General features: G+C 56.8%; 1 protein-coding gene and 1 long non-coding RNA gene across 9 annotated transcripts in view; one reads left to right on the forward strand and one right to left on the reverse strand.

Annotated features, from left to right (window-relative positions):
- Positions 1–19,637, forward strand: part of LOC116270752 — a 65,842-nt gene extending 46,205 nt beyond the window's left edge. The window contains exons 2-3 of the long non-coding RNA XR_004178946.1: positions 10,079–10,155; positions 16,425–19,637. This is a non-coding gene — a long non-coding RNA (uncharacterized LOC116270752). The remainder of the gene's footprint in view (positions 1–10,078; positions 10,156–16,424) is intronic.
- On the reverse strand, positions 6,475–25,265 carry ADORA2A (adenosine A2a receptor). Of its 8 annotated transcripts, none has more exons than XM_031656452.1 (3): positions 24,943–25,265; positions 15,123–15,725; positions 6,475–8,247 (listed from the first exon to the last, which is right to left on the reverse strand). In XM_031656452.1, exons 2-3 carry the CDS (start codon positions 15,443–15,445, stop codon positions 7,341–7,343), a joined length of 1,230 nt encoding a protein of 409 aa, XP_031512312.1. In that variant the 5' UTR covers positions 15,446–15,725; positions 24,943–25,265; the 3' UTR covers positions 6,475–7,340. The 8 variants fall into 8 exon arrangements, with proteins under 8 accessions (XP_031512312.1, XP_031512314.1, XP_031512311.1 ...); XM_031656454.1 differs by lacking the exon at positions 24,943–25,265 and adding an exon at positions 24,338–24,356; XM_031656451.1 differs by lacking the exon at positions 24,943–25,265 and adding an exon at positions 21,117–22,882.
- Between the last annotated feature and the right edge of the window lie 1,632 nt (positions 25,266–26,897).

Raw genomic sequence — 26,897 nt, forward strand, 5'->3', positions numbered from 1 at the left:
AATGACAAACTCATTTCAGTTTGTCCATGAGCAGGTGTGGTGTTGAGAAATGAGCATATCTCCTGCCTTGAGTGGGGACCTGGTGAGTCCCTGCAGCCTGGGACTCACTTCCTAGTAACTAGGATGTCAGTGCAGCTTGAGGCTGTGGTTGCTTTTTTCCCAGCCTGTCCCACGGTGTTAGCCAGTGCTCAACTGAGTAACTGTAGTGTCCATGTTGTTTTGACCTGAACTGATAGTAGGCTGGGTCTCTCTATCCTCCCACTCCTCCTTGCACACTGGCCTTTTTGAAGTTGAGCAGACTTTTTTTTTTTTTTGGAGTCTCACTGTTGCCCAGGCTGGAGTGCAGTGGCGTGATCTCAGCTCAATGCAACCTCTGCCTCCCAGGTTCAAGTGATTCTCTTGCTTCAGCATCCCGAGTAGCTGGGACTGCAGGCACGCACCACCACACCTGGCTAGTTTTTATTTTTATTTTGATTTTTCGAGACGGAGTCTTGCTCTGTCGCCCAGGCTGGAGTGCACTGGCATGATCTCGGCTCACTGCAACCTCCACCTCCCTGGTTCAAGCAATTCCCCTACCTCAGCCTCCCAGGTAGCTGGGATTAAAAGTGCACACCACCACGCCTGGCTAATTTTGTTGTATTTTTAGTAGAAATGGGGTGTCACCATGTTGGCCAGACTGGTTTCGAACTCCTGACCTCAGGCAGTCTGCCTACCTCAGCCTCCCAAAGTGCTGGGATTACAGGCATGAGCCACCGTGCCTGGCTAGTTTTTGTATTTTTAGTAGAGATGGGGTCTCACCATGTTGGCCAGGCTGGTCTCAAACTCCTGACTGCAAGTGATCCACCCGCCTCAGCCTCCCAAAGTGCTGGGATTACAGGAGTGAGCCACCACATCCTGTCTGAGCAGGACTTTACAGTGGTCTTTGCTCAGTTTTATCTGTCCAGCCCTCTGAGGTCATTTTGAATTTGACTCTGTTGGCCGAGACATTTACAGTATCCCTTCTCCATTAACCTCTTAGATAAGCCTAAATTTCCCTTGTTTCTAGACTTTCATAAACAGATGGGATAGTATAGGGTTGAAGAAAGTAAATGATCCATAATCAGTGACCCTTGCCTAGGTCGTCTGCCAGTTCCGCATCCACCTCCTGGCACCCAGAGATCAGGGACTTCCAGGTGCCTGCCTTGAACTCACACCTACCGCATTTCTCCCTCTGGCAATGGCTGGGCAATGTCAGTGAGCAGAATGTAGAAGGTGGTCAGTAGCTCTCTTCCCTGCCACCCCATTTTCCTTCCCTCCCAGCCTCCTTTCCACTCTCTGATGCCAAGAACACTAGCACTATTGATTGGCTACCCTCTTATTTTTCTGAGCTGAGAATGGATTTATTATTACAATAATAGCGGTCGGCATCATCCTGGGCATTTGTGTTGCACATACCTTCCAAAGCACTGCCACATTTATTTATTTTTTTGAGACAGAGTTTCACTCTTGTTGCCCAGGCTGGAGTGCAATGGTGCAATCTCAGCTCACTGCAACCTCTGCCTCCCGGGCTCAAGAGATTCTCCTGCCTCAGCCTCCCAAGTAGCTGGGATTACAGGCACTCGCCACCATGCCCGGCTAATTTTTTTTTTGTATTTTTTAGTAGAGACAGGGTTTCACTACGTTGGCCAGGCTGGTCTTGAACACCTGACCTCAGGTGATCCACTCGCCTTGGCCTCCCAAAGTGCTGGAATTACAGGCGTGAGCCACCACGCCCGGCCCACGTTTATTAACTCATTTTATCTAAAAGTAGGTGTGGCAGCTCAGTGACTTGTCCTGTGAAAGAAGTCAATGGCAAGGCCAGGGATTGAAACTGGTGTTTTGACTCCCCATCCAGCAGTCGGTGGAACAGGGTGGTGGTTGGAAGGAGCAAGTGGTGGGATTATTTGGCATCTCTGAATGAGGCAGCAGAGAGAATCAAGCTGAAACCCCAAGAGATAGCCTGCAGGATGCCTGGCCGTGGCCCTCCAGTTCCCCTAAAAGTTCTAGAACTGAAAGAACAATTAATTGTGACATTGAACTGGGACTCAATTTTCCTAAGAGAAAACTTGATAATTTCTAAAAGTCTCATCTATCTTTAACAATTCCAGAAATCTCTGAATATAAACCAGGCTCTATCCCCCTCACTCCCCTTTCCAACCTAACTAGAAAATGTGGGTGGGTTGAGAAAGAACAGAAAAGAAAGATCAAAACTGTGACAGCCTTCTGACAACATTTTAACTTGAAAATTGCCTCCAAATGGATGGCATAATTCAGTGTAGGCAGATGAAAATCAGGCGCAGATTTACTCAGCCCCTCCTTGTTCTTATTTCCTGACCAACAGGTTGAAGAGATGGGGCCCTGGAGCTGACCGCGGGCCTTTGACAGGCCAGCTTGGCGTGACCCCCTCTGTGAAGCCCATCCTGGCTGCCCGCTAGGGTGTGGCTTTCACCTCCTCTGAAAGCCTGTGTGTCCCTCACAGGCTTATTCCCTCTGTCAGGCTTATTCTCCCCATTGGGCTTGTTCTCCTTAGTCAGTGGTTAGCTCCCTGCATCCTGCCCCTGGCTCAGTGTGCATCATCAAGGGCTCATTAAGTGGTTGGGAGAGGGACAGGGAGCCAGGAGATAGGGCTCAGGTCCTAACCAGCACGATCTGAGGGCTTAGCTGGTTGTTAGGTGAGAGTTCAGATGGCTAATTTGACAAAGAGTCACTCCTCTCCTCCCCAAAACAGAAACACTTCCTTGGACAAGGCAAAGAAGCGTGGATGGGTCCATGCAAAACCTTCCCCACCTCCCTCAGAGGACCCTGGGTAGGCTACCCCTGTCACCTGCCCAGCCTCATGCTGACTCCCTGGCCTGGCCTTTCTCCTAGGCCAGCCTCCCTCCAAGCCTGACTAATGGGAAGCAGAGGGAATTGTCAGGAAGCTCTGCTAAGCTGCTCTTTCTCCTCTGGAAAAAGGGTTGAACCAGAGTCTCACAAGGTGCTTCTCATAGCTAGCTTCTGTGTTCTGTGTGTCCATCCCCCTCTTTTAAGGTTGTGTGAGTCATCTGACATTCTCCTGCCCCCTCCCTTGGCTCTGCAGCCTGACAGGGGCTGTCCTAAAAATGACAGTAACTGCTAATGATGAGTGACAGCAGCAATGAGGGGCACCTTGGGAGAGAGGGGGGATGGGTGTGGGGAGGAGGGGAAGGTGGTAACCTTGCACACTGAGCAGTAAGGGTCAGGGAGGGAGCCACTTGCCTCACAGCACACCTGGGTCTTCCTAAGTTCTGTACCCTCTAAAGTAACTTCTCCCACCAGCAGAGGGGCATTGCTTGGCATGCTCAGAAAACAGTTGTCCGGCACCAGAGCTCAGGGGAGGGTGTCCAACTGGCAAGAGCCCATAGCAGCAGCCATGTGGGGGAGCAGCACAACATCGCACGACAGCAGCAGCATCCCAGGCACAGAGTGCTGGCCTCACCCACCTTCCCTGCGGCCCCAGGAGCAGGGGTGGGCTGGCAGAGCCCTTCCCACATGCTGAGCAGTTGGATTCCCCTGGGTTCTTGTTTCCCCACCACAGTTGAAAAGACCAGTTTCCCATTTCTGGGATACCGAGTCCCAGAAGATGCAGGGAACATCAGCAGCTCATTTCCTCACAGTACCCAGGTGGCCCCTCTTTCCTGCCCTGCTGTGGTTTGCTGTCCCCTGGTCAGTGCACAGAACTGTGGCCCCTACCCAGTTCCCTGAGCCCCCGGGTGATGCCTCCCAGAGGATAGGGCCTTAATCCAACCCGATTAAGGTAGGGTTTCAGGAGGGGTGGTTAGAGGAGGAGGGTGAAAGGAGCCCTCCAGCAGGCTTGTTTCTTGTGAGGGCCAGTGATGAGCCGAGACCCAGCTTGAGCCAGATCCCTGCTCTCAGGCCTCCCAGTGGCCTGGCAACACCCACTGTAGAGAAGGGCTGGGGCCATGGAGAACATGGATCTGTGATGGGACCCATATGCGTGGGACAGGCCTGAATGAAGCATATTATCCACCCCCAGCCCTTTGGGAAGGGCAGGGAGAGGGTGGAGAGGGGCCCTTCGACAGAGCTGCAGGGCTTGGAGCAGCCCAGGCCACAGCTCCTGGCAGCCTGGCCCAGGGCAGTGTGGACCGGGACATAGCCTGTACCCCATGGCACTGGGCTGTTGCTCATGCCCTTCGCCAGTCTTCTCATCTCCCTCATGCTGCTGCTGTGGGCACTTATTCCTGTTGAGATGGGCTCTGCCCACTAGCATGTTTATATGTGCACACATGTATTCTCTTACTGTCTGAGGAATAATGCCTGCATATGTTCAGGTCTCTGCCCATGTGCTTACACTCAGGCCTGCTGAAGGTGGGAACCAACATGGGGTGGGTGTGGACATGGGACCCTAAGCTCCTAAGGACATGAGGAGGCCTGTGCTCTACCACTAGGCTGGAGCTGGCCCTGGGAGGACTAGGGCCCATTTGTACCTAGAAGCTTTTGCTGAGCCCCTGGCCCTGTTCTCCCAGCCCCAAAGCCTACACCCATCTAGCTCAGTACTCAAAGCCTGGTTCCCAAGGTCTCAGAAAAGGCTGGAGAGATGAGGTTTCATTCTTCCCTACTTTTGTGGTTCTCTTTCTGGCCTCTTCCCACCAATTGCTCATGAGGACTGGCAGCTTCTGTGTTCTTGGTCTTCTCAGGCACACCCCAGCCACTGTTCCACCCTCAGCCCACAGCCAGTGCAGATCCTAGGAGGGAGGAAGCTGGTGTGGACAGGGGGTGGACTCAGTGCATTTGTACCAGTGGCTCCTTATAGGTTGTCCTGGCTGTCCATAAGAACCCCCTAGGGAATTACTTGATCTACCCTGGCCAATTAATCCAGTGTCTCTGAGGCAAGGTACTCAGGCTTTGGTGCTGATTGAAGCTTCCTAGGTATTTCTCCTGTGCAGCCAGTCTAGAGGACCTCTGAGGATATAACAGTGAGATAGCTAAAACAATCCTGTGTTGGTTTTGGGACAGTTTTGCAGGCATCCATATACTAAAAGTGTAAAGAAGTACAATGGAAAGGGCTGGGTGCGGTGGCTCATGCCTGTAATCCCAGCACTTTGGGAGGCCGAGGCAGGTGGATCATGAGGTCAGGAGTTCGAGACCAGCCTGGCCAACATGGTGAAACCCCGTCTCTACTAAAGATACACAAAAAATTAGCCAGGCATGGTGGCATGTGCCTGTAGTCCCAGCTACTCGGGAGGCTGAGGCAGGAGATTCACTTGAACCTGGGAGGTGGAGGTTGCAGTGAGCTGAGATCGTGCCACTGCACTGCACTCCAGCCTGAGCAACAGAGCAAGTCCCCGTCTCAAAAAAATAAAATAAAATAAAATAAAAGAAGAAGAAAGAAGAAGAAGAAAGAAGGAAGAAGGAAGAAGAAGAAGGAGGAGGAGGAGGAGGAGGAGGAGGAGGAGGAGGAGAAGAAGAAAAGAAGGAAGAAAGAAGAAGAAGAAGAAGAGCAAGAAGAAGAGCAAGAAGAGCAATGGAAAGAAATGAAATTCAGGAAACTGGTTGTTTCCAGGCCTAGGAGGCAGGGTAATGATGGGCAGGGGTCAGATCCAACATTGTCATGTTTCAGTTCTTAAGCAGAGTGCTAAGGACATGATGTTTTATACTTTTTGGTTTGGTTCAAATAGTTCATCATAAGTTAATGGAAAAAAAGAACATGGATTTTACAGTCAGATAGACCTGGGTTTTAAGTTCACTTCTGCCACTTACTAGCTGTGTGACCTGGAGCAAGCATGTAACCTCTCTGGGCTTGTTAATCATCTGTAAAACAGGGCTCACAGGGCTATGTGAGGATTACCCTTGACATTCGAACACTCCTTCCGGAAACCCAGAGTGAATGAGACCAAACCGGGACAATCACAGCTCCCCACCAACCTCAGGCAGGGGCAGGTTGCTAAACGCCTTCCAGGCCTCAAACTTCTCCATCACAGAAAGATGGCACCACCTCCTCAGGCAGGAGACCCCTGAGGCCGGGGTCAGAGCAAAAACACCCCTTCCTTCTAGGTTTCTTTTGTTAAGAATAGAAGGAGGGGGATTCTAGGGGAAGGCAGTGTAGTCCCTGCCCAGATCTGTTTGCAGATACCTCTGTGACCTCTGCTAAAGGGTGGAGCAGGGCAGGGGTAGCAGGTCACAGTTCCGAGAAGGTAACATACAAAGAGATCTTCCCTTAAAGATGTAGGAAGATAAGGAGGGAGGGAGTTGCTGGGGAAAGCCCCTTCTCCCACAGCCCCTGTGGGCCCTCATAGAAATGCAGGTTGGATTGTGGTGCAGCCAGGCAGCCTGTCCCCTCGAGGACAGGAGCCTGGGGAGGGCCCCTGGGGCAGGCAGGGTGTCTGCACATACGCACACACTCTCTCATACACAACACATGCCTGTATGTGTGCACAGGCCTAGCTATGGAGTAGGAAACGAACTCAGACACCATTCTTATTTGGACAAGCTTAAAACACGATGTGGCTCATTTTTATTTTATCTCAGAAAAACACATTCCCTTTAGAAGGAAAGGCAGTTAGACAAGGCCTCTCACCGGGTAGCTCTGTGCTACTCAGTACATGCCAGTGGCCTGCCAGCCCCAACCTCTCCCCTGGGGCCTGGGCCCATGCTCTGGCACTGCTCCGTTACAACTCCCTGTCCTTGATCCCAGATTTGTCACTCCAAGAGATGGCCCTGGGACTGAGAAGTGGATGGCAGCCGTGACAGCGGGAGAGGACTGCCTGAGGTTCCCGGGCAGAGGCTCTGGTGCCAGGTTTAGCAGCAGGACTGACAGCAGACCCAGCAGCCAGGGAGTGAAAGGTAATAAAATAAAAAGGGTTTCCTCACACTTACATTTTTCCTGGAAAAAAGTCAAATGTCACCTCTGGGCCCAGCAGCTCCTGAACCCTAGGAGAGTCTAGGGAGAGTGGTGTGTGGGTGGCAGGAGGCTGTTGGAGCCACTCCCCAGCCTCAGGGCCAAGCCAGTCTGCTGTGCCCAAGCTGCTCTGTGGACAAGGTGGTGCTTCCAGATGCTTCTGCAGTGGAGGGCTGGGCCCTGCCCAGTAAAGATGCTGCTGGTGCTGTGGCCCCCACCTGGTGCAAGGCCTCACAGCATGAAACGTCTGCTTCCTCAGACCCCAAGCCCTTCTTGCTGGGCCTCATGCTGCTCCAGCCTGGGGCTCCCTCCTCTTAGTCCAAAGTAGGAACTGGCTGCCCTCGGGGTCTCCTGGCACTCTCTCTTTTCTCCCAACGTGACTGGTCAAGCCAACCAGAAAGATAAAGATTTCCTTCCCTTAGGAAGGGGCAAACTCCATGGATCATCAGGACACTCCTGCTGCACCCTGGGCCAGGGGGTCGTCTAGGCCAGGGGGCTCTGGGCACACTCCCTTGAGCTCATGGCTAAGGAGCTCCACATCTGGGAGGCTCGTGTTCCCCTGGGACTCTTGGGTACTCCCTCCACTCACCAGCCCCAGGGCATAGCCATTGGGCCTCCGCTCAGGGTGGGGAGCACTGCCGTTGGCCCACACTCCCGGCGGGTGGCCGTTGAGACGGAGGCTGACCTGCTCTCCATCACTGCCATGAGCTGCCAAAACCCGGGCACTGGTGCCAGCTGCCTTGAAAGGTTCTTGCTGCCTCAGGACATGGCTGCGAATGATCTTGCGGAACGTCTGGCGGAACTCGCGGATACGGTAGGCGTAGATGAAGGGATTCACAACCGAATTGGTGTGGGAGAGGACGATGGCCAGGTACATGAGCCAGAGAGGGGCGTGGTTGCAGTCGGGGCAGAAGAAAGTGAAGCAGTTGATGATGTGTAGGGGCAGCCAGCAGAGGGCAAAGAGCCCCACAATGATGGCCAGCGACTTGGCAGCATGAACCTCCTTCTGCAGTGTGGACCGTGCCCGTTCCCCTGGCAGAGGCTGGCTCTCCATCTGCTTCAGCTGTCGTCGCGCCGCCAGGAAGATACGCAAATAGACACCCAGCATGAGCAGCAGGGGCACGAGCACACAGGCAAAGAAGTTGAAGTACACCATGTAGTTCATGGGGACCACATCCTCAAAGAGACAGGCCACCTGGCCCTCCCCGCAGCCCTGGGAGTGGTTCTTGCCCTCCTTTGGCTGACCGCAGTTGTTCCAACCCAGCATGGGAGTCAGGCCGATGGCAAACGACAGCACCCAGCAGATGGCAATGATGCCCTTAGCCCTTGTGCCAGTCACCAAGCCATTGTACCTGGGGAGAAGAGACCAGCATCAGAGATCTGAGAAACCAGGGTTAAGCAGGGCAAGAGTTCAGAACCCCAGAGCAGCACCCTCTTCCCCTTTTCCTGACTATAAGGTCTTGGACCAGTCATTTCCTGCCACCTCACCCCAGCATCCTCTTCTGTTAAGTGGAAGTAATATGCCTTGCCTTTTTCACAGGCCACTGGGAGGTAACAGGAGCGCAGGCACCCAAGAAATGGAAACCCATGTACAAACGTCCAGATGGTCATTGAGGAGTTTTTGGAGTAGTCCTGGCACTTAGTTTGGTTGGAGGGAATTAACGCATGATTTTTTGAGGGGGAAAACATTATTTTTCTCTAAAGGGAAATGCGTCGTAGCCTTAACCAAGATCAATCACTTCCATGTTGGTCACAGCCTTAACCAAGATCAGTCACCTCCATGTTGGTTGATCTTGGTTAAGGCTACGACAGGCTTCCCTTTGGAGAGTGGGAAGGGGTCTGGAGGGTGGCCTCACTGGTTAGGGGCAGTACCAGCCAGATCAGACCTGTAGGGGATCTAGACCTCTTATACTCCATACCCTGTCTTCTGTTCCCCATTTGCCATTTGACTTGGGGTCTCCAGAAGCCCTTGCAAAGAGGCAGCATGGGGGTAAAAGAGGCAAGGAGGTCCCAGGCCAAAGGAGATGCCATTTCTCCCCTCCAAACCCACCCACAGCCCTCTGGAGAGAAATGAGAGAATTACGTGTTAACATTCACATGGCCATCTTAACATTTGCAAGGAAATACTGAGGTCCAGGGAGACAGTAATCTGCCTGAAATCACTGAGTGAGAGCCAGACAGAAATCCAAGCCTACCGATTCCCAGTCTTATACTCGGGAAATGGCTGGATCTGCCAGCCAGGAAGCAGACCTCAGCCCTGTAGGAAAGGTGGCATAGATTTCATAAAAGAATGGACAAAAAAAAAAATCCCCTAATTTAGGAAGGCAACCTTGATGATCACTGAGGGATGACTTCTGTTTGTAACAGTTTTGATTCTGGCAAGACCAGATTACACTCCCCTCTACCTGGCAGAAACCCTACCCATCCTTCAAGTCCAGGATAGAGATCTCAGAGAAGTTTCCTACTGAAGTGCAGCAGATCCCTACCACATCTGGGCCCCTCGGGGGCAGGGCTTTCCTACATCCATCTCTGCATTGTCAGCTCTGAGACAGGGACACTCAGAAGGTGCAAGAAGCCTTGGCGGGGTGGCTCACGTCTGTAATGCCAGCACTTTGGGAGGCCAAGGCAGGCAGATCACGAGGTCAGGAGATCGAGACCATCCTGGCTAACATGGTGAAGCCCCATCTCTACTAAAAATACAAAAAATTAGCTGGGCATGGTGGCGGGCACCTGTAGTCCCAGCTACTCGGGAGGCTGAGGCAGGAGAATGGCATGAACCTGGGAGGCAGAGCTTGTAGTGAGCCGAGATCGAGCCACTACACTCCAGCCTGGGTGACAGAGCAAGATTCCATCTCCAAAAAAAAAAAAGAAGGTGCAAGGAAAGATGTGCTCTACTTAACTCTGGAGCTGGGAACATCCACAGAAACCATCTCATCTATGGGTAGTGAACAGGCGCCTACAGGTAGCACACACAGGAGGCAGCTGGTGGGGCGTTTACCTGGTCTTCACCGCCATGCAAAATGCGTGCCTGCTGTTACCAGATCTCAGGTGGGGCTGAGGAGATGGTTTTCTGGGTATAATCTCCTCAGATTTAAATTTTGTTAACTTATTCAAATTACAGAGAAAAAGAGAAACCCTGGTGGCTTCTGATCTCTTATGTGGTCCAATCCTCTTGTTTTACAGGTGAGTAAATTGAGGCCCGAGGAGAGGAATGGACTTGCTGTGGACATTCCAAGAGCCCAGAGACAACTCAGGCCAAGGTGAGTCTGTCTGTTCTGAATTTCTTAGGTCATTTCTGAATCCAAACAGTAACCAGACAAGCCCATTCTCAGGAGCTCCTCAGCTCCATTCCATGGGGGCTTGGTTACCTGCAACAGGGCCTCAACAGGAGGGTCACAGACTTCCTCATTGCTTCCAAGCAACAGGGAGCTGGCACTGCCCTGCCTCTTGTTGGACTCGCAAACATAAAATCTCAGGCTCTCTCATTGTCACATCTACATTACATAGCACTGACTCTGTGCCAGACACCATTCTTAGTGCTTTGCAAACAGTAATTTATATAGTCCTCATTGACTGGGACGCTATATTAATTCTGACATTATTCCTGAGAAAAGCATATCCCTCCCTGGGTTCCAGCCCTGTAAACAGGAATGTTTTAAAACTTTGTCTCTCTGAGCCTCAGTTTCTTCATTTGTAAAATGGGACCAAGTCCTGGACCTGTCAGCACTCTGCCCTCTAAGGGCAGAATGGAGAATCAGTGGGTGGAAATTATAGGGAGGCAGATTGTGGCTTAGGGTAGGTAAGACTTTTTCAGCTGAGCTGTTCACAGGAGAGATGGACTGCCTCAGGCAATAGTGAGTTTCCTGTCATTTGAGGCAACAGAGCAGAGCCAAGCAGCCACAGGGGTGTTGCAGAGCTGCCTGGGCCCTGGGCCACCTGCTTTGCTGGTTTTCAAACTGTTCTCAGCAGCAAACCTTGTCGCCCACATTCCCAGGCAGTCACAGAGGTGAAGCTGCTGGGGAAGGGAAGGGGCTTATTAAATGTTTATTGAATCAGTGAATTGGTGGGGACAGCAGAGCCAAGCCGAAGGCTTCTGGGAACACAGTATGGAAATCCCTGGTCTGTCCAATTGTTTACTTGTACAGAAGAGGGAACCCACAAGGGGAGTCTTCCACTGCACTCTGCAAAGAAAGCCCCGTGTGGGGACAGAAACAAAACATACCTTAATAGCACTTGACTATATATGCAAAGAATATCTCTGGAAGGATTCTTAACATGGCCTTGCAGGCAGGGAACTGGGGGTGGGGAACCAGCGGGGTGTGGAGAACAGCTTTCTACTATACTATACTCTTTTGTTCCTTTTTAATGTTTTAGCGTGGGCAAAACATTACTCATTTTTTTAAAAAAACACAAATAGAGTAAGTTTATTTAAAAGAAATCCCCATAGGCTGAGAGCCCTGGACCCTGGTGCCCAGGGAGTGGGGACAGCATCAGGGCCCAAATGGAATCACAGCTGAGCCTCAGCCAGGCCCAGCAATGTACCCTGGGCTGCATCTGTGACTCATACACTCACATCTTGCCCTCCTAGACCCCAAACATTGACCTTCCAGCTGAAAGGGATGCCAAGGCCGTCTAGCATGACATGCCGCCACTCTGGGATGCCCAGGCGTGTCAGAGAATGTGGGTCCCAGAGCTGCTGCCCACCCCTTGTGGAGGTGCCCTCTGCAGCCCTGTGTCCCCTGGCTTGCAGGCTGCCCCTTTCTGGGGATCTCCATTACCCACATTGGGGGCTAACCCTATGGTCCAAGAATATGCCCCATGATTCCAGGTGGGGCTTTATGTGCACGTGTCCCACCCTGAAGAGTAGGTGGAGCTTTCGTAAGTTGTCCAAAGGAGTCATTGATCCAAGAACTGAAGAGCCATGGACCAACAGGGGAAACCTCCGTTCCTTCCCCCGGTATGAACAGGCCTGACTTGGCCTCCACGCTTCCTGCCCATGCTGTTCATCTCTCTCTGTCACTTGGCAGCCAGGCCACCCTTCCCTGACCAGTGCTCACATGCTCATTCCTTCCTCAGGGTCTTGTCTCAGGCTTTGCCCCCCACCTGACACACCTGCTGCCCCCACACTCATGCCAGTGAGACCCTGCCTGCCCATCCTGCAAGACCCACTGGGTGGCACCTCCTCCAGGGAGCCCTCTCTCCCAATCCTGCCCTCTTAGAAGTCTTAGGACTTCGGGTCTCACCACCAACTGCCACCTGCACCTTGGCCTGTTCCTCAACCAGCGAGAGCATCCACCAGGGGCTGCTGTGAGAGCCAGGGGACAGTGAGGCAAAAGTCCCCTGGGAACTGGGAAAAGCAGCCCGTGTCTCTCGCCCTGAATTCTCTATCCTCTGGGGACACAGAGAGCTACATCACTGCCTCTGGCCTGGAGTCTTTCTCACAGAGTTCCTCGACTAGGCCCTGTGCTAGCCCAACAGGTTCCTTGAACTTGGAAAATAATAGATTTTTCCAAAACTGAATTCTTTTTTAAAAAAACAGTTAATGGAGAGTGGGGCAGGCCTGAGGCTAGACCCAGGGCTAGCTGAATGGACCTTTCTGAGTGGAGCAGGAAACGGCATGTAGAGGAGGCTGGATTCCCAGCTGAGAAAGGAGGAGGGAGGATCCCGAGCCAGGCTGCAACTCCAGCTCAGGCCAGAGTGTCTCCAAGTTCCCTTCATACCCCGCTTGCTCTCGGGAGCCCACATGGACACCTCCACATGCCCAGCGGCCCAGGGGCCTTGAGGAACAGGAAAGCGAAGGGACCTAAGGACCAGGAACAGCCTGAAGGGCCCTGGAGTCCATCCACATCAGGAGACACCAGAGGGAAGAACTCTGATGTCCTTCCCTGCTCTGGCCGCCCCATGAGTTCATGAGTAACAGGAGGGTCAGAACATCCGCCTGGCCACAGTGCAGGCCAAGAGGATGACAGGAGATGCTGAGCTGACATCCTTTGGCAGCTGTAAAGCTCTCTGCCCACGAGGGAGAATGAACATCATCGTCGTCATCCTCTCCAGGGCCCTCTGCAGAAGAGACCAGCCTAAGCCTTGCAGAGCCTCATGGAGCAGAGTCAAATGGCTCAAGGTCTGGGTGGAACTAAGGTCCAGCTCCAAGAAAGCTGGGATGAGATGGGTAGAGGATAGGGGGCAGCAGGTCCATGGCTCTGAACCCAAAGATCTGAATCCCTACCCTCCCTACCCCGCCAACCCTTCTCAGGGTCCCTGTCACCCCATCCACTCACTGGACCTTCAGAACACCGTTGTGAGCTCAGAGGGGCAGAGAGACTTATTCTATTTTATGGATGAGGAAATGGGCCCAGAGAGAGGCAGCTAACTTTCCACAGCCACACAGCACATCTGTCTTACTTCATAGGGAGCCATTCTCTCAACTCTCAGAAAACAGAGGAGGAAAGGGAGAGACAAAAGAGAAAAAAAGTCGAGCTCCTTTAAACTGAGAACAGCAGCCCGGATCACGCCCTCTGAATCAGAGAAAAAATGAGAGCTTGGCCTCTGCTTCCCCACGGAGCATCCCATCAGTGTGCAGACTCAGCTCGGTTCCCTGAAGTCAGCTCCAGTCCTTTGTTCTCTGGCCCACCCGGGCACCTGCAGACAGGGCCCCTCCTGGGCCTCCGTGTTCTGAGCTGCCACTGAACGAACCTGAACTCTGCTCTGCCCGTTGCAGAGCAATGGATGGAGGCTCCCCAGAGACTGCACTTAGAGTCAGACAACCCCTAATTTCATCCCTGTCCGGGCTGGCCAGGGTCCCCTTCTCCTTTGCCAAGGGTTCTAGACTCTCCTGGGATACAGAGCATCTGATAGGGCCGTGTGAGGTCCAGACTCCTCCCCTTCCCTGGAGCAGCCCAATGCAGCTCCTGCTCCCGCTTAGAGCCCAGGTGACAGGGATGGCCACCTGGTGCAGGCTCCGGGAGACAGGCTGCCCATGACCGCTGCCCAGTGACTGAAGTCACAGTGGGGGTCAGGCCACATTTTTTTCCAGGCCTAGCCCCAGCTCCACTACCAACTCGTTGTGTGGCCCAGAAACAGCTGGCTCTCTTCTCTGAGGCTCATTTTCCATCCAGAAGATGAGAGGAAATGACCTCTAAGGGCCCCCTGGGTTTGACACTCTAAATTTCCATTTGCTCATTTAGCTGGGTCCTCCTTCCTGCTGGGGCACCCTCAACCTGAGTGGGGCTGCTGTGGCTTCCTCTTTAGATAAGCACCCACCAGTCTCAGATAATTCACCACAGAGATGGTACACTCTGCTCCCTGACTCTCAAGAGGCACCACCTCAAGCCTCATGCATGGCCTCAGGGCCCACAACCACCCAGGCTGCGGAATCCAGCTCCATGGCGGCAGGGCCAGGAGGTGGGACAGAAGGCCTCTGAAGTCCCCAAGGGAGGGATGCACTTTCTAGCCTCATCTATGGCCTGGGTAGGCGGAATCCACGCCGAGTAAACTCAGCCTCTGGGAAAATCTTCATTTACACAATACTTGGCTGAAGTCACTTCACAAAAGATTCACCATAAAAATCCCCTCCAACAGCCAGCCCCTGAGCACACTGGCTGCCTCCAAAACCATGAGTCCTTGGTGACTTGAGGAGCAACAAAAATTTGCATATAGGTCCAAGTGACTCACTGTGGCATTCAGCCAAGTCACTTCCCCTCTCTGGGTCATTTTCCTAATATGCACACTGCAAGGCTGGCCCAGAGGAGCTGGGGGAATGCAGGTGGCGGGCGGCTCCTAGCACTGAGGTCCTGTGGTTTCCCCTGGCTCCCCGCTCCACCCCAGCATCATGCGGGGAGTTTTGCTCGTGTGTGAGGAATGGCCCAGACACACCCACTGGCAGCACGTGGGTCACCGGGACCAGAGCTCCCTGCTAAGCCCAATGCCAGACCCTGGCCACACTCATCTGCCAAAAACCAGAGCACAGTTGGCCTCAGGCAGCCTAGGGGAACCCAGGCCTCCTGGGAGGGCCATGCTGCCCTGCGCCCACAGGGATCAGTCAGTTCAGCATGACTGCTGGCCACGTGCTGGCCCTGGGGAGCCCCTGCTGAGCCCAGGGCCCCGTCACCAGCTCACCATGCTGACACTGCAGACTAGGCCCTGACCCCAGGCTCACCCTGGCCCCGGGCACAGACCAAAGCCTGGGCACCAACAGCCTTTGCACAGATGTAACCCTGGCCCTGCTCACCGGAGCGGAATGCGGATGGCGATGTAGCGGTCAATGGCGATGGCCAGGAGGCTGAAGATGGAGCTCTGCGTGAGGACCAGGACAAAGCAGGCAATGAAGAGGCAGCCGTGGCAGGCAGCACAGAACCCGGTGCTGATGGTGATGGCAAAGGGGATGGCGAGCACGCCCACTGCGATGTCGGCCGCCGCCAGCGACACCACGAAGTAGTTGGTGACATTCTGTAGGTTGCTGTTGAGCCACACGGCCCAGCACACCAGAACATTGCCCAGGATGGCCAGCACAGCAATGGCCAGCTCCACCGTGATGTACACCGAGGAGCCCATGATGGGCACGGCCACAGACAGGCAGGCTCAGCACGGACGCGGGCTGGGCCAGCTCACGGTCCATCGCTGCAGCCCAGCCGCCCGCCTGGCTCCCAGCCTGGCCCAGGCGGAGGGGCCCAGGCCCCTAAGCCCCTTCCTCACAGGAGCCAAGTGCAGCCCTGCTGGGGTGCTCTCCAAGGGCTTTTTCACAGAGGACTCTGAGTCTCCTGAAACCAGGCCCTCTCCAGGGGTTCTGGCAGCAGCATCATGGCTCAGCCCAGCTTCAGGGTTCCCGAGGCACCTGCAAAGGGACAGCCGATAAGGAGCTGAACCATCTGCAGAGGGCGGGCCCTGCAGAAAGTGCCACCCCTAGCCCCACACCCACCCTGGCCCCCTGAAGACCCTACAGCTTCAGATCCCACCCCACCCACAGGCCAGGTGTTAGCCTGAGGATGGCCCCCAACTCCGCCCAGCCCCATGCCCTGCCCTGTCTCCTGTGGTCATAACCAGGAGGCAAGAGAGGTGGGAATTTGACCCTCACTTTAGAGGACACCCAGAGAAGTCACTGAGCAAGACTGGTTCCCCTGGTCCAATAGAATTCCCACTAAGACTCTCACGCAAACCCCTCCCAAGGAGGCAGCCCCTTCTCCCAGGCTCTGCAGAACGAGTAGCACCATGGCCAGGCGCCTGCCAGGACTCCAGCTCACCCCAGCACTATCCATGGCTCCCTGCATTCCCTGCTGTGCGCACTGGGGTCACGGTGCCTCCCACTCTAAACTCAGGGCCAAGGATCAGCTGTAGTCTGTTTTTTTCCTGGGGGGGCCAGGAACCTGTTAAAGTCTGTCACTGTGTTGGCCCCCCATGCTCAGCCTCTTAGGTCTCCTATGGCAGCCTGACCAGTCTCCTGGGTCCTGGATCATGGCCAGCCCCATGACATTCCCTCCCAGAAAAGCCCCTCCCTTCCCAGGCTCTCCCAGTCCCACCCACCTTCTCTCGCCAGGCCAGCTTCTCAGCCCCCTTGGCCCACTCCATCCCGTCAGCTCTCCCAGGAACTACCAGCACCCACCTAAGGGACACCAGCTGCCCTATGAAAGGACAGGCCAGAGACCCCTGGAGCTCGGATGTGGAAGGATGTGGGGAGCCGCCTGGTCCTTTCTCCCACTGCCGCAGAGGGTAAGCCCTCTCACACTGCGCCCGAACCCGCTGCCTCCAGGTGCCCCCACCAGACAGCTGCAGTCAGGGCCGGGGGCGGTGCTGCAGCTGACTGTGAGCTTCCACTCGGAGGGAGCTGCCTCACCTCCCTCCTCCCACACCCTCTCCCTCACCTGCTCCTCTGCCTGGCTGACACCAGGAATGACTAACTGGAGTTTGGTCCCCGGCAGAAAGCAGGTATGGAACCAGGACTCACTGAGGGACTCTGGGAAAGAATGCTTTTCTCTTCTGGGCCTCAGTTTCCTCATTGATACGGTGAGGCAGTTGGACCCCAAATGACCTCTAGGGGCTATGCCAGCTCTCACATATGATTCTATGAGAAGGAAATAAACATTTAAAATGGCTCCCCTAGAGTCAAAATGGAATTAACTGACATGCCTCAGAAGCAGAAGTCTTGGTTCCCCAGCAGGCCTGAGCCCAGCCCCAATTCCCAGTGTCCCCCTCGAGCCTGTGAATGGTCTGGGTCCAAACGGACCTCTGCCCATTAAATTGCCCCTCTCCGAGAGCTAAGAGGCCCTCAGATCTACCCCCTCCAGTCTTGAACCCTCATGGGCCCTGTGAGTGTATGGCCAGCCACCACTGCCTGCCTGGGGACAAGAGGTCAGAGGCTGCCTTTCACGTGGACTCGGGCAGCCACCTCATCTCTCTTCTCTTTCAGGACATGAGGGACGGAGCAGGATTGGCAACCTGGAGAGAAAGTCACTCCTGGTCCTGAGCCCTGTTCAAAGGGTCAGGCTCCCCTCTACCCCACTGTCCATGTGACAGAGCTCAAACAGACCCCAACTTTCCCTCCAACTCCAATGCTGTCAGCACCTCAAGTGGCTGGAACAGGATTGGCACAGGCTGCAGCCATACCTGGGACTGGAGGTTCTCCTGCACCCAACAGGCCCTTTTGCGTCTACTAGGAGGCTTGGAATGGAGCATTGACACAGAAGCAGGAGGAGGAAGGAGAGAGCAGAGACCAGAGACCCTGCAAAAATGGAGGGCCTGCAGCAGCTGGAGAGGGCTGAGTCCTCCCAAGCCCCTGCTTTCCATGGGGCACTTGCCAGGCAGCCACTCACAAAGCATGTCGCTGGCAGGGATGCGCCAGACCAGGTCTCCTGGCACCATCTCTGGCCACACTCAAGGAACACAGTTATCCCTGATGCTCCTGGCCTCTCTCCCTGAGCAGTAGTCACCAGGGCCCACCTGACTCATGATAGCTCCTGCCCAATGGGTACAAGTGGAGCTGGTGCTGGGCCCGGGCTGCCTCCCACCCAGGTGCCTGGCCTGTGGTTCCAAGGTGGCCTCCCAGGCCCAGCACCACCAGCAGCAGCAACAGGCCACTGTCCAGTGAGGCCCAGTGGGTCACTGAGGAGCCGCCTCTACCCAGGGATCCTGCGTCTCACCATGGCCCTCTCTAGGGCATCTGCATTGAAGGATGCCACAACCTTCTGCCAATCTGACCATCCCAGGCGAGAAAGCTGATGCAGCCCCAGACCACACTCCAGATTCAAGGGCCTTGCTGGGGGCAGACAAGGTGGAACATAACATGTCTGCCCAGGTGAGGGAGGACTCCCCAGTCCCACCACTCAGAGCCCTGCTGGTGGGGTCACATCATCGGCACCCGCCTCAGGGGCTGGACTGGTGCCATGCCAGCCGGGATGCCTGGTTTGGGAGGAGCCTGACTGGGGCCTCTGTTTGGCAAGGCTTCCCTGGCAGCTGTGGGTACCTGCCTGTGTACCCCCATTCTCAGGGTCTTCGCACCTTCTGTGCTGTGGGTCCCCACGCTAAACAGCATTAGATACTGATAACCTTCTTGACTACACTGAAGCCAACTTCCTGCTGCCCACCAGCCTCAATGAGGGCAACAGACCCCTCTGCCCTGGCCAGCCTCGCACGGGGCTAAAGACACCCATGGCTCCTGCCGGCAGGGTCCACACAGGCCACCTCGCTGCCCGTCCCCTCCCTCGGCCCCTCCTTAAGCACTCCTGCAGGCTCTCCCAGCTGCTGCCAGCACATCCCGGGTGAGGCTTGCCCGGACCCACAGGCAACTTGGGCCGCTGCCAAGCCAGAATCCACTCTCAGCTGTGCCTTTCTCAGCCCTGAGCAAAGCAGATCGGTGGAGTCAGAGGCACCCTTGGGGCAGGCAGGGGAGGAGTGCGTTCCTCGGGGAAAGGCTGGGAACTACCATAGGCTGGCAAATCGGCCCCGGGCCGGGGTGCCCTGACTTACAGGCTTTGCCTGATTTCTGTGGTGTAAATTCTCCCCTTGTGCCCAGTTTCAAGCTACTAATGTGTCATGGACCAGAACTGGGGAGCAACAGAGTCAGCTGGCCACGATGCCAGCCACTGCTGAGCTGCCAAACCTTATGCATCCCAGGAGGCACCTGCCTAGAGGTCACGCACTGCACTGGACCCTCAGACACAGCTTGTGCAGCCTGCTTAGGAGCTTGGGAAATGACTGTCATCTGTGATCTTGCTGGTCCCAGGAAACCCATTTTACAGATGAGGAAACTGAGGCCCAAAGGCGTGAAGCGACCTCTCTCAGCCTTACCAAGAGCACTGGAAGGTGGCGTAGGGCTGGGGCTGTACCCATAGAGAGCACAGCAGCAGGAAGCCTCCTGGGCCTCCAGCTCCCCTCCCTCAGAAGCCTCCCAGAGTGACAGGAAGGTCCGAGGCCCCAGGGAGGGGATGGGGCCAGGATCTGGCAATTTCCTATCCCTCTCTGTTGGCTCTGTGCATCTAATTAATCCTTCAGTCATCTGTTGCTAACCAGGAGGGGAAATTAAATACTAATAATGTAATACTTCTCTGTGATTGCCCCTTGTTGGGGACAGATCAGAGGGCAGATGCTGCCCCATATAGACAGGGGACACATGCTGTGGAACGTGCATAATGCCTCTTGAAAGAACAACCTTATAGGATTCCACGCGGTCAGACTCAAAACTGCTACTTGTTCCTGCCTTCCTCCTCACCTTCCCCAACCCGGCCACTTTAATTAAAACTCCATTTAATCAAAACCCACACATCTTCTGGCTCACGTCTTCTGGTTCCTTGTATGTCGCACTAGCAAGGCCCTCTGTACACATGCCCAGATGGTGGCTGTACCCCCCAGAGCCTGCTGCACGGAGGTGCCCACCGGCTTCTAGGCAGTGCCCTGCACATCTGCTCCTGAGTGTGGCTAAGGGCAACATACAGGGCACAGTGCAGGGACTCGGACCTGCTCCAGCCATGCCTGGCCTTTTCCTGGGCTTCAGAATCCCAGCCTTAGAACCCTCCTGCTACTTTCCCATAACAAATGTTTACCACCTCCACCAGGCCTGGCAGCACCCCAACTGCTGGGCCACAGGGAGGTATGCCCCCCACTGCTATGCCTGGCCCCATTTGGGCCCTGAGCATATGGCAGGGGATCTCAAAGGAGGAAAGGACCCAGGACATTCTTGGGAGACGGCTGCTGCCCTGCAGTTTCAGGCACTGCAGGCCACTCCCTGTCTCCAAAACCTTGGCTCACCTAAGAGGAGTCGCAAATCAATTTCAAAGCGCAAGAGGTAAATGAAGGCTAAGAAAGGCAAGCAACAGAATACAAAATATGGAGATGAATTCATTCCAGCAGAAAGGAAGGTAATACAGTAATCTAATAATGATTTTAGAGACCTTTAGGATGTCCAAAGATGCAAAGAAAAGAATGGCATCTGTAGACAAGAATGAGAACTTCTGAACCGACTGGCGGAAATGAAACAAGGACAGGTGGATATAAACATGAAATAATACAAAATCCAGGGACTGAAAAACAGAGGGACTGAAATAAGGCATGTGGTGGGCTTCAGGCACACACATGGTGGAAGAGGCGACTGGGGATCTGAAGCTAGTACTGAGGAATTCTCACAGAAATGCCATGAAGAGACCTAGTCTAGGAGGAAACGGTTGAGAGGCATCGGGTAGACTGAGAAGCATCAGCAAGTGGCTTGCGGGAGCTCGGCAGGGGCATGGCAGGTCGTGGGCCCCACTATGACTGGCTTTTGGGTGGCCCAGGGGGGCCTGGGCATGAACCTCCCACAGCCCAGGGCCCCAGGATCCCCAAACCCTCCCCAAAAACTCATCAGCGCAGGTGCCTTCCTCACTGCCCGGTGGTGACCAGCCACCCAGCATGGGCTCTGCTTCCCTCCTGCCCTCTGGGGCTGCCCGGTGGCTCCTACTTTAGGCGCTGGGTGCAGGCTGGGCCCAGGACCCAGAGAGACGCCTGGCATCCCTCCCCCACAGCCCGGGTGCGGCTGTGGCTCTCTGCTCCTGGTGGCAGGATGTGGGCAAGATGGGGCCAAGACCCAGCTCCCTGCAGCTGGAGGCTAAGGCCCTGAGCCTGCCTCACAGAGCAGCCCCCACATCGCAGCCCTGGGGCCAGCGCTGGGGGCCCCAGCTCCTGCTCTCCACACCCCCATGTGTCCAGGCTAGGGGCCAGGGAGGCCACAGCCCCCCCTCCTCCCTGCCTGGGCGCCACTCACCCCCTCATACGAGGCTTCGCCTGACAGCCCTCCTCCGAGGGGCCACACCCCGCACAAAGGTGCTGGGGGCCCACGCTGTGCTGAAAGCAGCCTGGCTGGGGGCGGCTCCTGCTCCATGTCACAGTCCCCGAGGCCCGGGAGAGCTTCCCCTCTGCACGCGGCTGCTCACATGTACACAGGCTGCGGTGAGCCACATCACGTCACGTGAAGGATTGGCACCTGCACCTCCCTCAAATGGCGGGCAACACATACTACGCTGCTGAAGGGGGGACAAGGGAGTGTTTCTAGATGGCCCCGAGGACACAGAGCCCAGTAGTCCTGGGCGGGACCCTGTGGGAGGCTTGAAGGGGCCGTGCTGGGTGCAGGGCCTCAGAATGCCCCAGGGTGTCTGCACTGAGGATGGGAGGGGTGAGGACCGGCTGCTGGCTCCCTGGGCAGGTGTGACAAAGCAGCCCTGGAGGCTGACAGGAGGGCAAGTTGACCAAGCAGAGCCTGGCCACTGCTTCTTCCCCACTGAGCAGCCTCCCCCAGGCTGGCTCAGGGTTTGCAGAGGCCACTGAGGGACCAGAGGTGAGTCCTCCTGTGACACAGGGGCAGACAAACACCAGCCCGGGGCCTCTGGGGAGAAATCTCCTGCCCATACGCCAGAGGAGACACCAAGTGACACCATCGGCCTCCCTCTGCTTGGCCAGCTCCGGCAGCCTCTCCACCAGGTGACGGCTGATGCCAAAGACCAGGGCTGCAGCGGCACATCTGAGGGGTGGGGCATAGAAGGGCAGCAGCAGCAGCCCCTGCCCAGTGACTCCTGGAACAGGCCTCCCCTGTGGGGGGTGGGGGGTGTGGTGAGAGAATCCCCATGGCAACTCACAGAAGCAGCATCTGAGTGGGACTTGGAGGAGAAGGTGAAGGGAGAGAGGTAGCGAGAGATTCTAGCAGAGAAAATGCCTGCGGAGGCCCGAAGCCAGGGTCCTGCCTTCCCTGGGCTCCCATCGCCCCCTGTGCTGGGATAAGGGGCAGTTGCTCTCCTGCTCCTCCCTCCACCTGATCCTCCCCAGTCCCTGACCAGATCCACAGAGTCCAGGCTACAGGGGCCCGGGCCTCCCTCTCTGCCACGAAACTGCCTCTTCCCACCACCCAGAGTCCCAGGCCCTGCGCAGGAGGTGGGCAGTCGTGTGGGGGCTCCTCTCTGCACCCCAGCTCCATTCCCTTCCCCATCTGGGCTCCTCTGCTCCTTTCAACCTCTGGACCACCCACCTCCTAGGACCAAGCCCCTCCTGTCAATGGCCCAGACCCCTCTCCTGGGAGCTAGAACCCTCCCTTTCACCAGCTCAGCTCCTGCCTGTGTGGTCTCCTCTCCACAGCATCCTCACCACACATGCCCTAAATCCCCTCAGCCTATGCTTCCCGCCTTCATTCATCCATCCATCCGTCCGTCTGTCCTTCTTCTGCTCTCCTGCGTGCTCAGGGACCAGTTTGCGCTGCAATAGACAAGACAGACCCCGCAAACACGGTTGGGAAGGCAATTCTAGCTCATTCGGGGTTAGGTGGCTCAGGAATTAGGTCGGTGAGAGGTACTAAGACCTTCTTTGGGTGTCAGGACACAACTAAGAGCCACCAGGGGCTGTGGTCCCACACGGCAGGCACTGCCCAGGCCTCACCTGGACTTTGCAGGACATGATGCCTTCAAGACACATGCTGGCTCCCAGGCCAACTGCCATTCACGTGTCCCTCTGCCAACAGCAATCCCTGTGGTGTCCACTGACCCTCAAGCCTAATACCCTCCCTCCCAGGTTCCCCAGCTCCAGCACACATCCCTAACTGGCTCTGTGGTCTGCCCTAAACCTTCCCCCACTCGCCCCCAAGCCAAGGCCTTTCCACATTAGGCATTGCTAAGATCATCATCCTTGTTCTACAGATGAGATATCAGATTCCAGGGGACAGTGACCTGCCCAGTGAGTGGGTCAAGAAGGCAAGACCAGAACCCAGACAAGGGCACTGAAATCTCCAGTCCATCGGGTTGCCCACGAGGCAGTCATTGCCATTGATCGCCCTCCTCGGTCGCGGACTCCTGGAGGCAGGAAGCAGGGCATATTTGGGGATCTGTACTTCACAGGCCAATATGGGAAGAAGCCCAGCACAGCCCTGAGACCAGCCAGGTCAGCCTGGCCCAAGGCCTGCCTCCGGCCAGAGGTGACTGGGCTGTCCCTAGCTTCCTGAGGCAAGGAGCAGGAAAGCTCACAGCTCAGCCAGCTCAGCACTGGGGGAACAGGGGACGCAGATGGAGGAGTAGTGGCTGGGATTTGCCTGAGAAACACTAGGACTACGGAGAGCCTAGGAAACCCCAAAAAGCAAGCGCAGAACAAGGAGGGACTGACACCATGGCCATGGACTAGCCTGTGAGGCGCCCCTGCCATGGATCTGCCAGGATGGGGGCTGGGGGATGCTGCCCACAGGGCCCGGCCTTCCCAGCCCCACCCAAGGCCTCCAGGAGCGGCCAAAGCAGGGCCAGTGAGGAAGCCCCACCCAGCAATAGCGTCCCAGGCCCGCGGTGCTCCACAGAATCCTCCACCACGGTCTCCAGGGCTGGAGCGCCCCGGGGCAGCCCTGGCCCGTTAGGTAGTTTCGGCAGAGTGCCCCGCCGGGGAACCCAGGGGGAGCCGACAACAGAGGCAGAGTGGAGGCGACCTGAGCACCTGGCAGGAGAGAAGAGGGCCCTGTGGCGGGCACAGCCCAGGAGAGGAGGTGCCTCAGGATGGGGACGGAGGGCTGGCTTGACCTGCGGCCCACCCTCCAACGAGGGCCACAAACACCTGCTCCTCTCTGCAGCGCCCCGACTCCCCCAGCCTAGGACCCAGCCCTGGGTCTCCCTCTTCCTCCCATGGTACAGTCGGGGCAACTAAAGTCTGAGTGCGGGACACAAGGATCTCAGCTCTGCCGGCCCGCGGCCTCCTCCTCAAGCCCTTGGGCCGCCTTGCGCCAAATCCCTCGAGAGCCGTCACCATTCCCGCCATTCCTACCTTCGCTGCGGGCAGCCAGGCAGACAGCCGGGGCCAGTCCGAGGCGCGCGCCCACCCCCGCCCGTCCACCGTCGTCTCCTGGGTCCCCCAAACCCAGTTCCCGCCACCACTGTCCAAGGAATGCGCCCGCGCTCGGCCCATAGTTCCCGACTCCCCCTTTCTCGGCGCGCCCCGGGCTCTCGGGTGCCTCTGCCCGCGCCGCACCTTCCCGGGGAACCGGTATCCGCCCGGCTCCTCCACCTGGGGATCCTCCCTCGCCCCGGGGTCCGGTCCGCCAGCCCTCAGGAAGCGCCTCTACGCCCCCTGCCCATTCTCGCTGGAGGAGCTCCTGGAAGGTTCATCGCGCGCGGGGCCGGTCTGCAGCGCATGGACGGACGGACGGACGGACGGACGGACGGACTGACGCTCCCCGCCCGCTACCTGCGGCTCCGCACCCCGCGCTGCCCTGGCCGCCGCACTTGCCTTCCCTCCCCGCCTACCCCCGCGCGCCTTCCGCTGCAGTTTGGGACGGCTCGGAGGGTCCCGCACGCGGCGCCGCAACTGCGCCTGGGGCGTGACTGTGCCTGGGCCCTTCACGGGCCGTGCGGGCGGCCAACGCGGGGCAGGACTCGGACCCCGCGCCGGGGAACTGGTTTCCGGGCGGCGGGAAAGGAACCTTGAGGGGAGCAGAACTCCAGCCTCCCAGTCCTCTCAGCCCTACACCCCCGACGGCCCCACGCCGCCCGGCCGCCAGCCCCGAACCCCCGGCACCCCGCACTCCGGACCCGGCACCCAGGACCCCGCACCCCGGACCTAGGACCCCGGCTGACCTGCGGCTCGCACGCCGGCTCCCGCTGTCTCGGCGGCCGCTGGGTCTCCGGCTCCGGCCGCGCCGCTCACGGGCGCCCCCTGCAGGCAGCTTTGAGACCCGCGCTGCCCCCGCCCCGCCCCGCTGCGCGGAGAAACCGAGGCCGGAGGGGGAGTCGAGGCATCGGCCCCCGAGGCCCGCAGGTGATCCTGGAAGGACGAGCCCGCAGGTGTCCCTGTCAGGACGAGGCCGCGACGGGCCTGGACCGCGCCACATCCCCCGCCCGCAGCCCTCCAGCGCGCTTCTCCCGGTCTCGCATCCGTCCCGCCGCCTCCTCAGCGCCACACCCCCCTCCCTTCCAAGAGTCTTCGGGCCTGGGAGTCCCCTTCCCCGCCCCTTGGAGCGCTCCGGGCCCCACCCCCACACTCCCTTTTTTCTTTTTCTTTTTTTTATTTTGAGACGGACTCTTGGTCTGTAGCCCAGGCTGGAGTGCAGTGGCGCGATCTTGGCTCACTACAACCTCTACCTCCCGGGTTCGAACGATTCTCCTGCCTCAGCCTCCTGAGTAGCTGGGATTACAGGCGCCCGCCACCACGCCCGGCTTATTTTTGTATTTTTTAGTAGAGACGGGGTTTCACCATATTGGTAAGGCTGGTCTCGACATCCTGACCTCAGGTGATCCACCCGCCTCGGCCTCTCAAAGTGCTAGGATTACAGGCGTGAGCCACCGGGCCCAGCCTCCTTCTTTTTTAAGAAGCCCCCAATGCCAGCCGGGCGCAGTGACTCACGCCTGTAATCCCAGCACTTTGGGAGGCGGAGGTGGGCGGATCACGAGGTCAGGAGACCATCCTGGCTAACAAGGTGAAACCCTGTCTCTACTAAAAATGGGCGTGGTAGCATGCACCTGTAGTCCCAGCTACTCGGGAGGCTGAGGCAAGAGAATCACTTGAACCCGGGAGGCGGAGGTTGCAGTGAGACGAGATCGTACCACTGCACTCCAGCCTGGGAGGCAGAGCGAGACTGTGTCTCAAATAAATCAATAAATAAGAAGAAGTCTTCACTGCCGCCGCCTCTGCTGCTATGGTCCCGCGGAACTCTGCTATTCCTTATCTGAGCTGGGCTGGATCCATGCCCCTGTGTCACCCCTTCCCTAGTGTCCAGCTGTGCCCAGTGCCCGCTCCTCCTCAAATCTTTCCATGGCTCCCCAGGTCCTGAGGGATAAAGGCCAGCCTCCTGAACACGGCATTCAAGGCCCTGCCTGACCCTTGTTCGGCTCCCCACCTTTAGCCCTGCCCTTCCTTAGCCTGGCCCAGGGGCTGGTCTTGACAACAGCTGGTATCTCAGTTCAAAGATGCATCCCCAATTTCCAGTGCCCCCTCTGCCTCTCCCCATCCCAGACTCTGGGCCAGAGACCCCCTTGTTTTTCCAGCTCCTGGTGCCCAGTGTGGCCCCGATCCTCCCCCTTCCCTGATCAAGGAGGCAGGGAGTCCTGTCTGCACCACAGACTAACTGGGAATTTTAAAGCCTGAGGCTGGGAATTCTCCCACGCCCCGCCCCCCCCCCCCCTGCCTGTTTTCTGGAGGCTTCCAATTGGGAACAACTTCATGTCCAGCCTCCAAGCTGTCCAAGGGAACCCGCCTTCTACCCTTGCACCTGGAGGGATGTAGACTAATCCCAATTTTGTTCACGACAGGACAGGCTATGTCAGACAGCCGGGGTATTGGTGGCCAAAGGCTTTTGGGAATTCTTGCATTCTAGAACCTCTGGGGACCAGTGGGGCCCTGGCTAGAGGCCCAGGGTGGAGGGGCTTGCCCAAGGCCAGGCTGGACCCTAAGGCTGAAGGCAGATTGGGGGCATGATCTCTATCACAGCAGCCACCACTCACTGCAGGGAGGAGAGGGTGGGTGGGAAGTGGGCACACAGGCACCTGGCCAGTGTGTTGGGAGGAGGAGCATGAGGCCCATGGCAGTGACCATT

Source organism: Papio anubis, chromosome 16, assembly GCF_008728515.1.
Source record: "Papio anubis isolate 15944 chromosome 16, Panubis1.0, whole genome shotgun sequence".
Classification (NCBI taxonomy): Eukaryota; Metazoa; Chordata; class Mammalia; order Primates; family Cercopithecidae; genus Papio; species Papio anubis.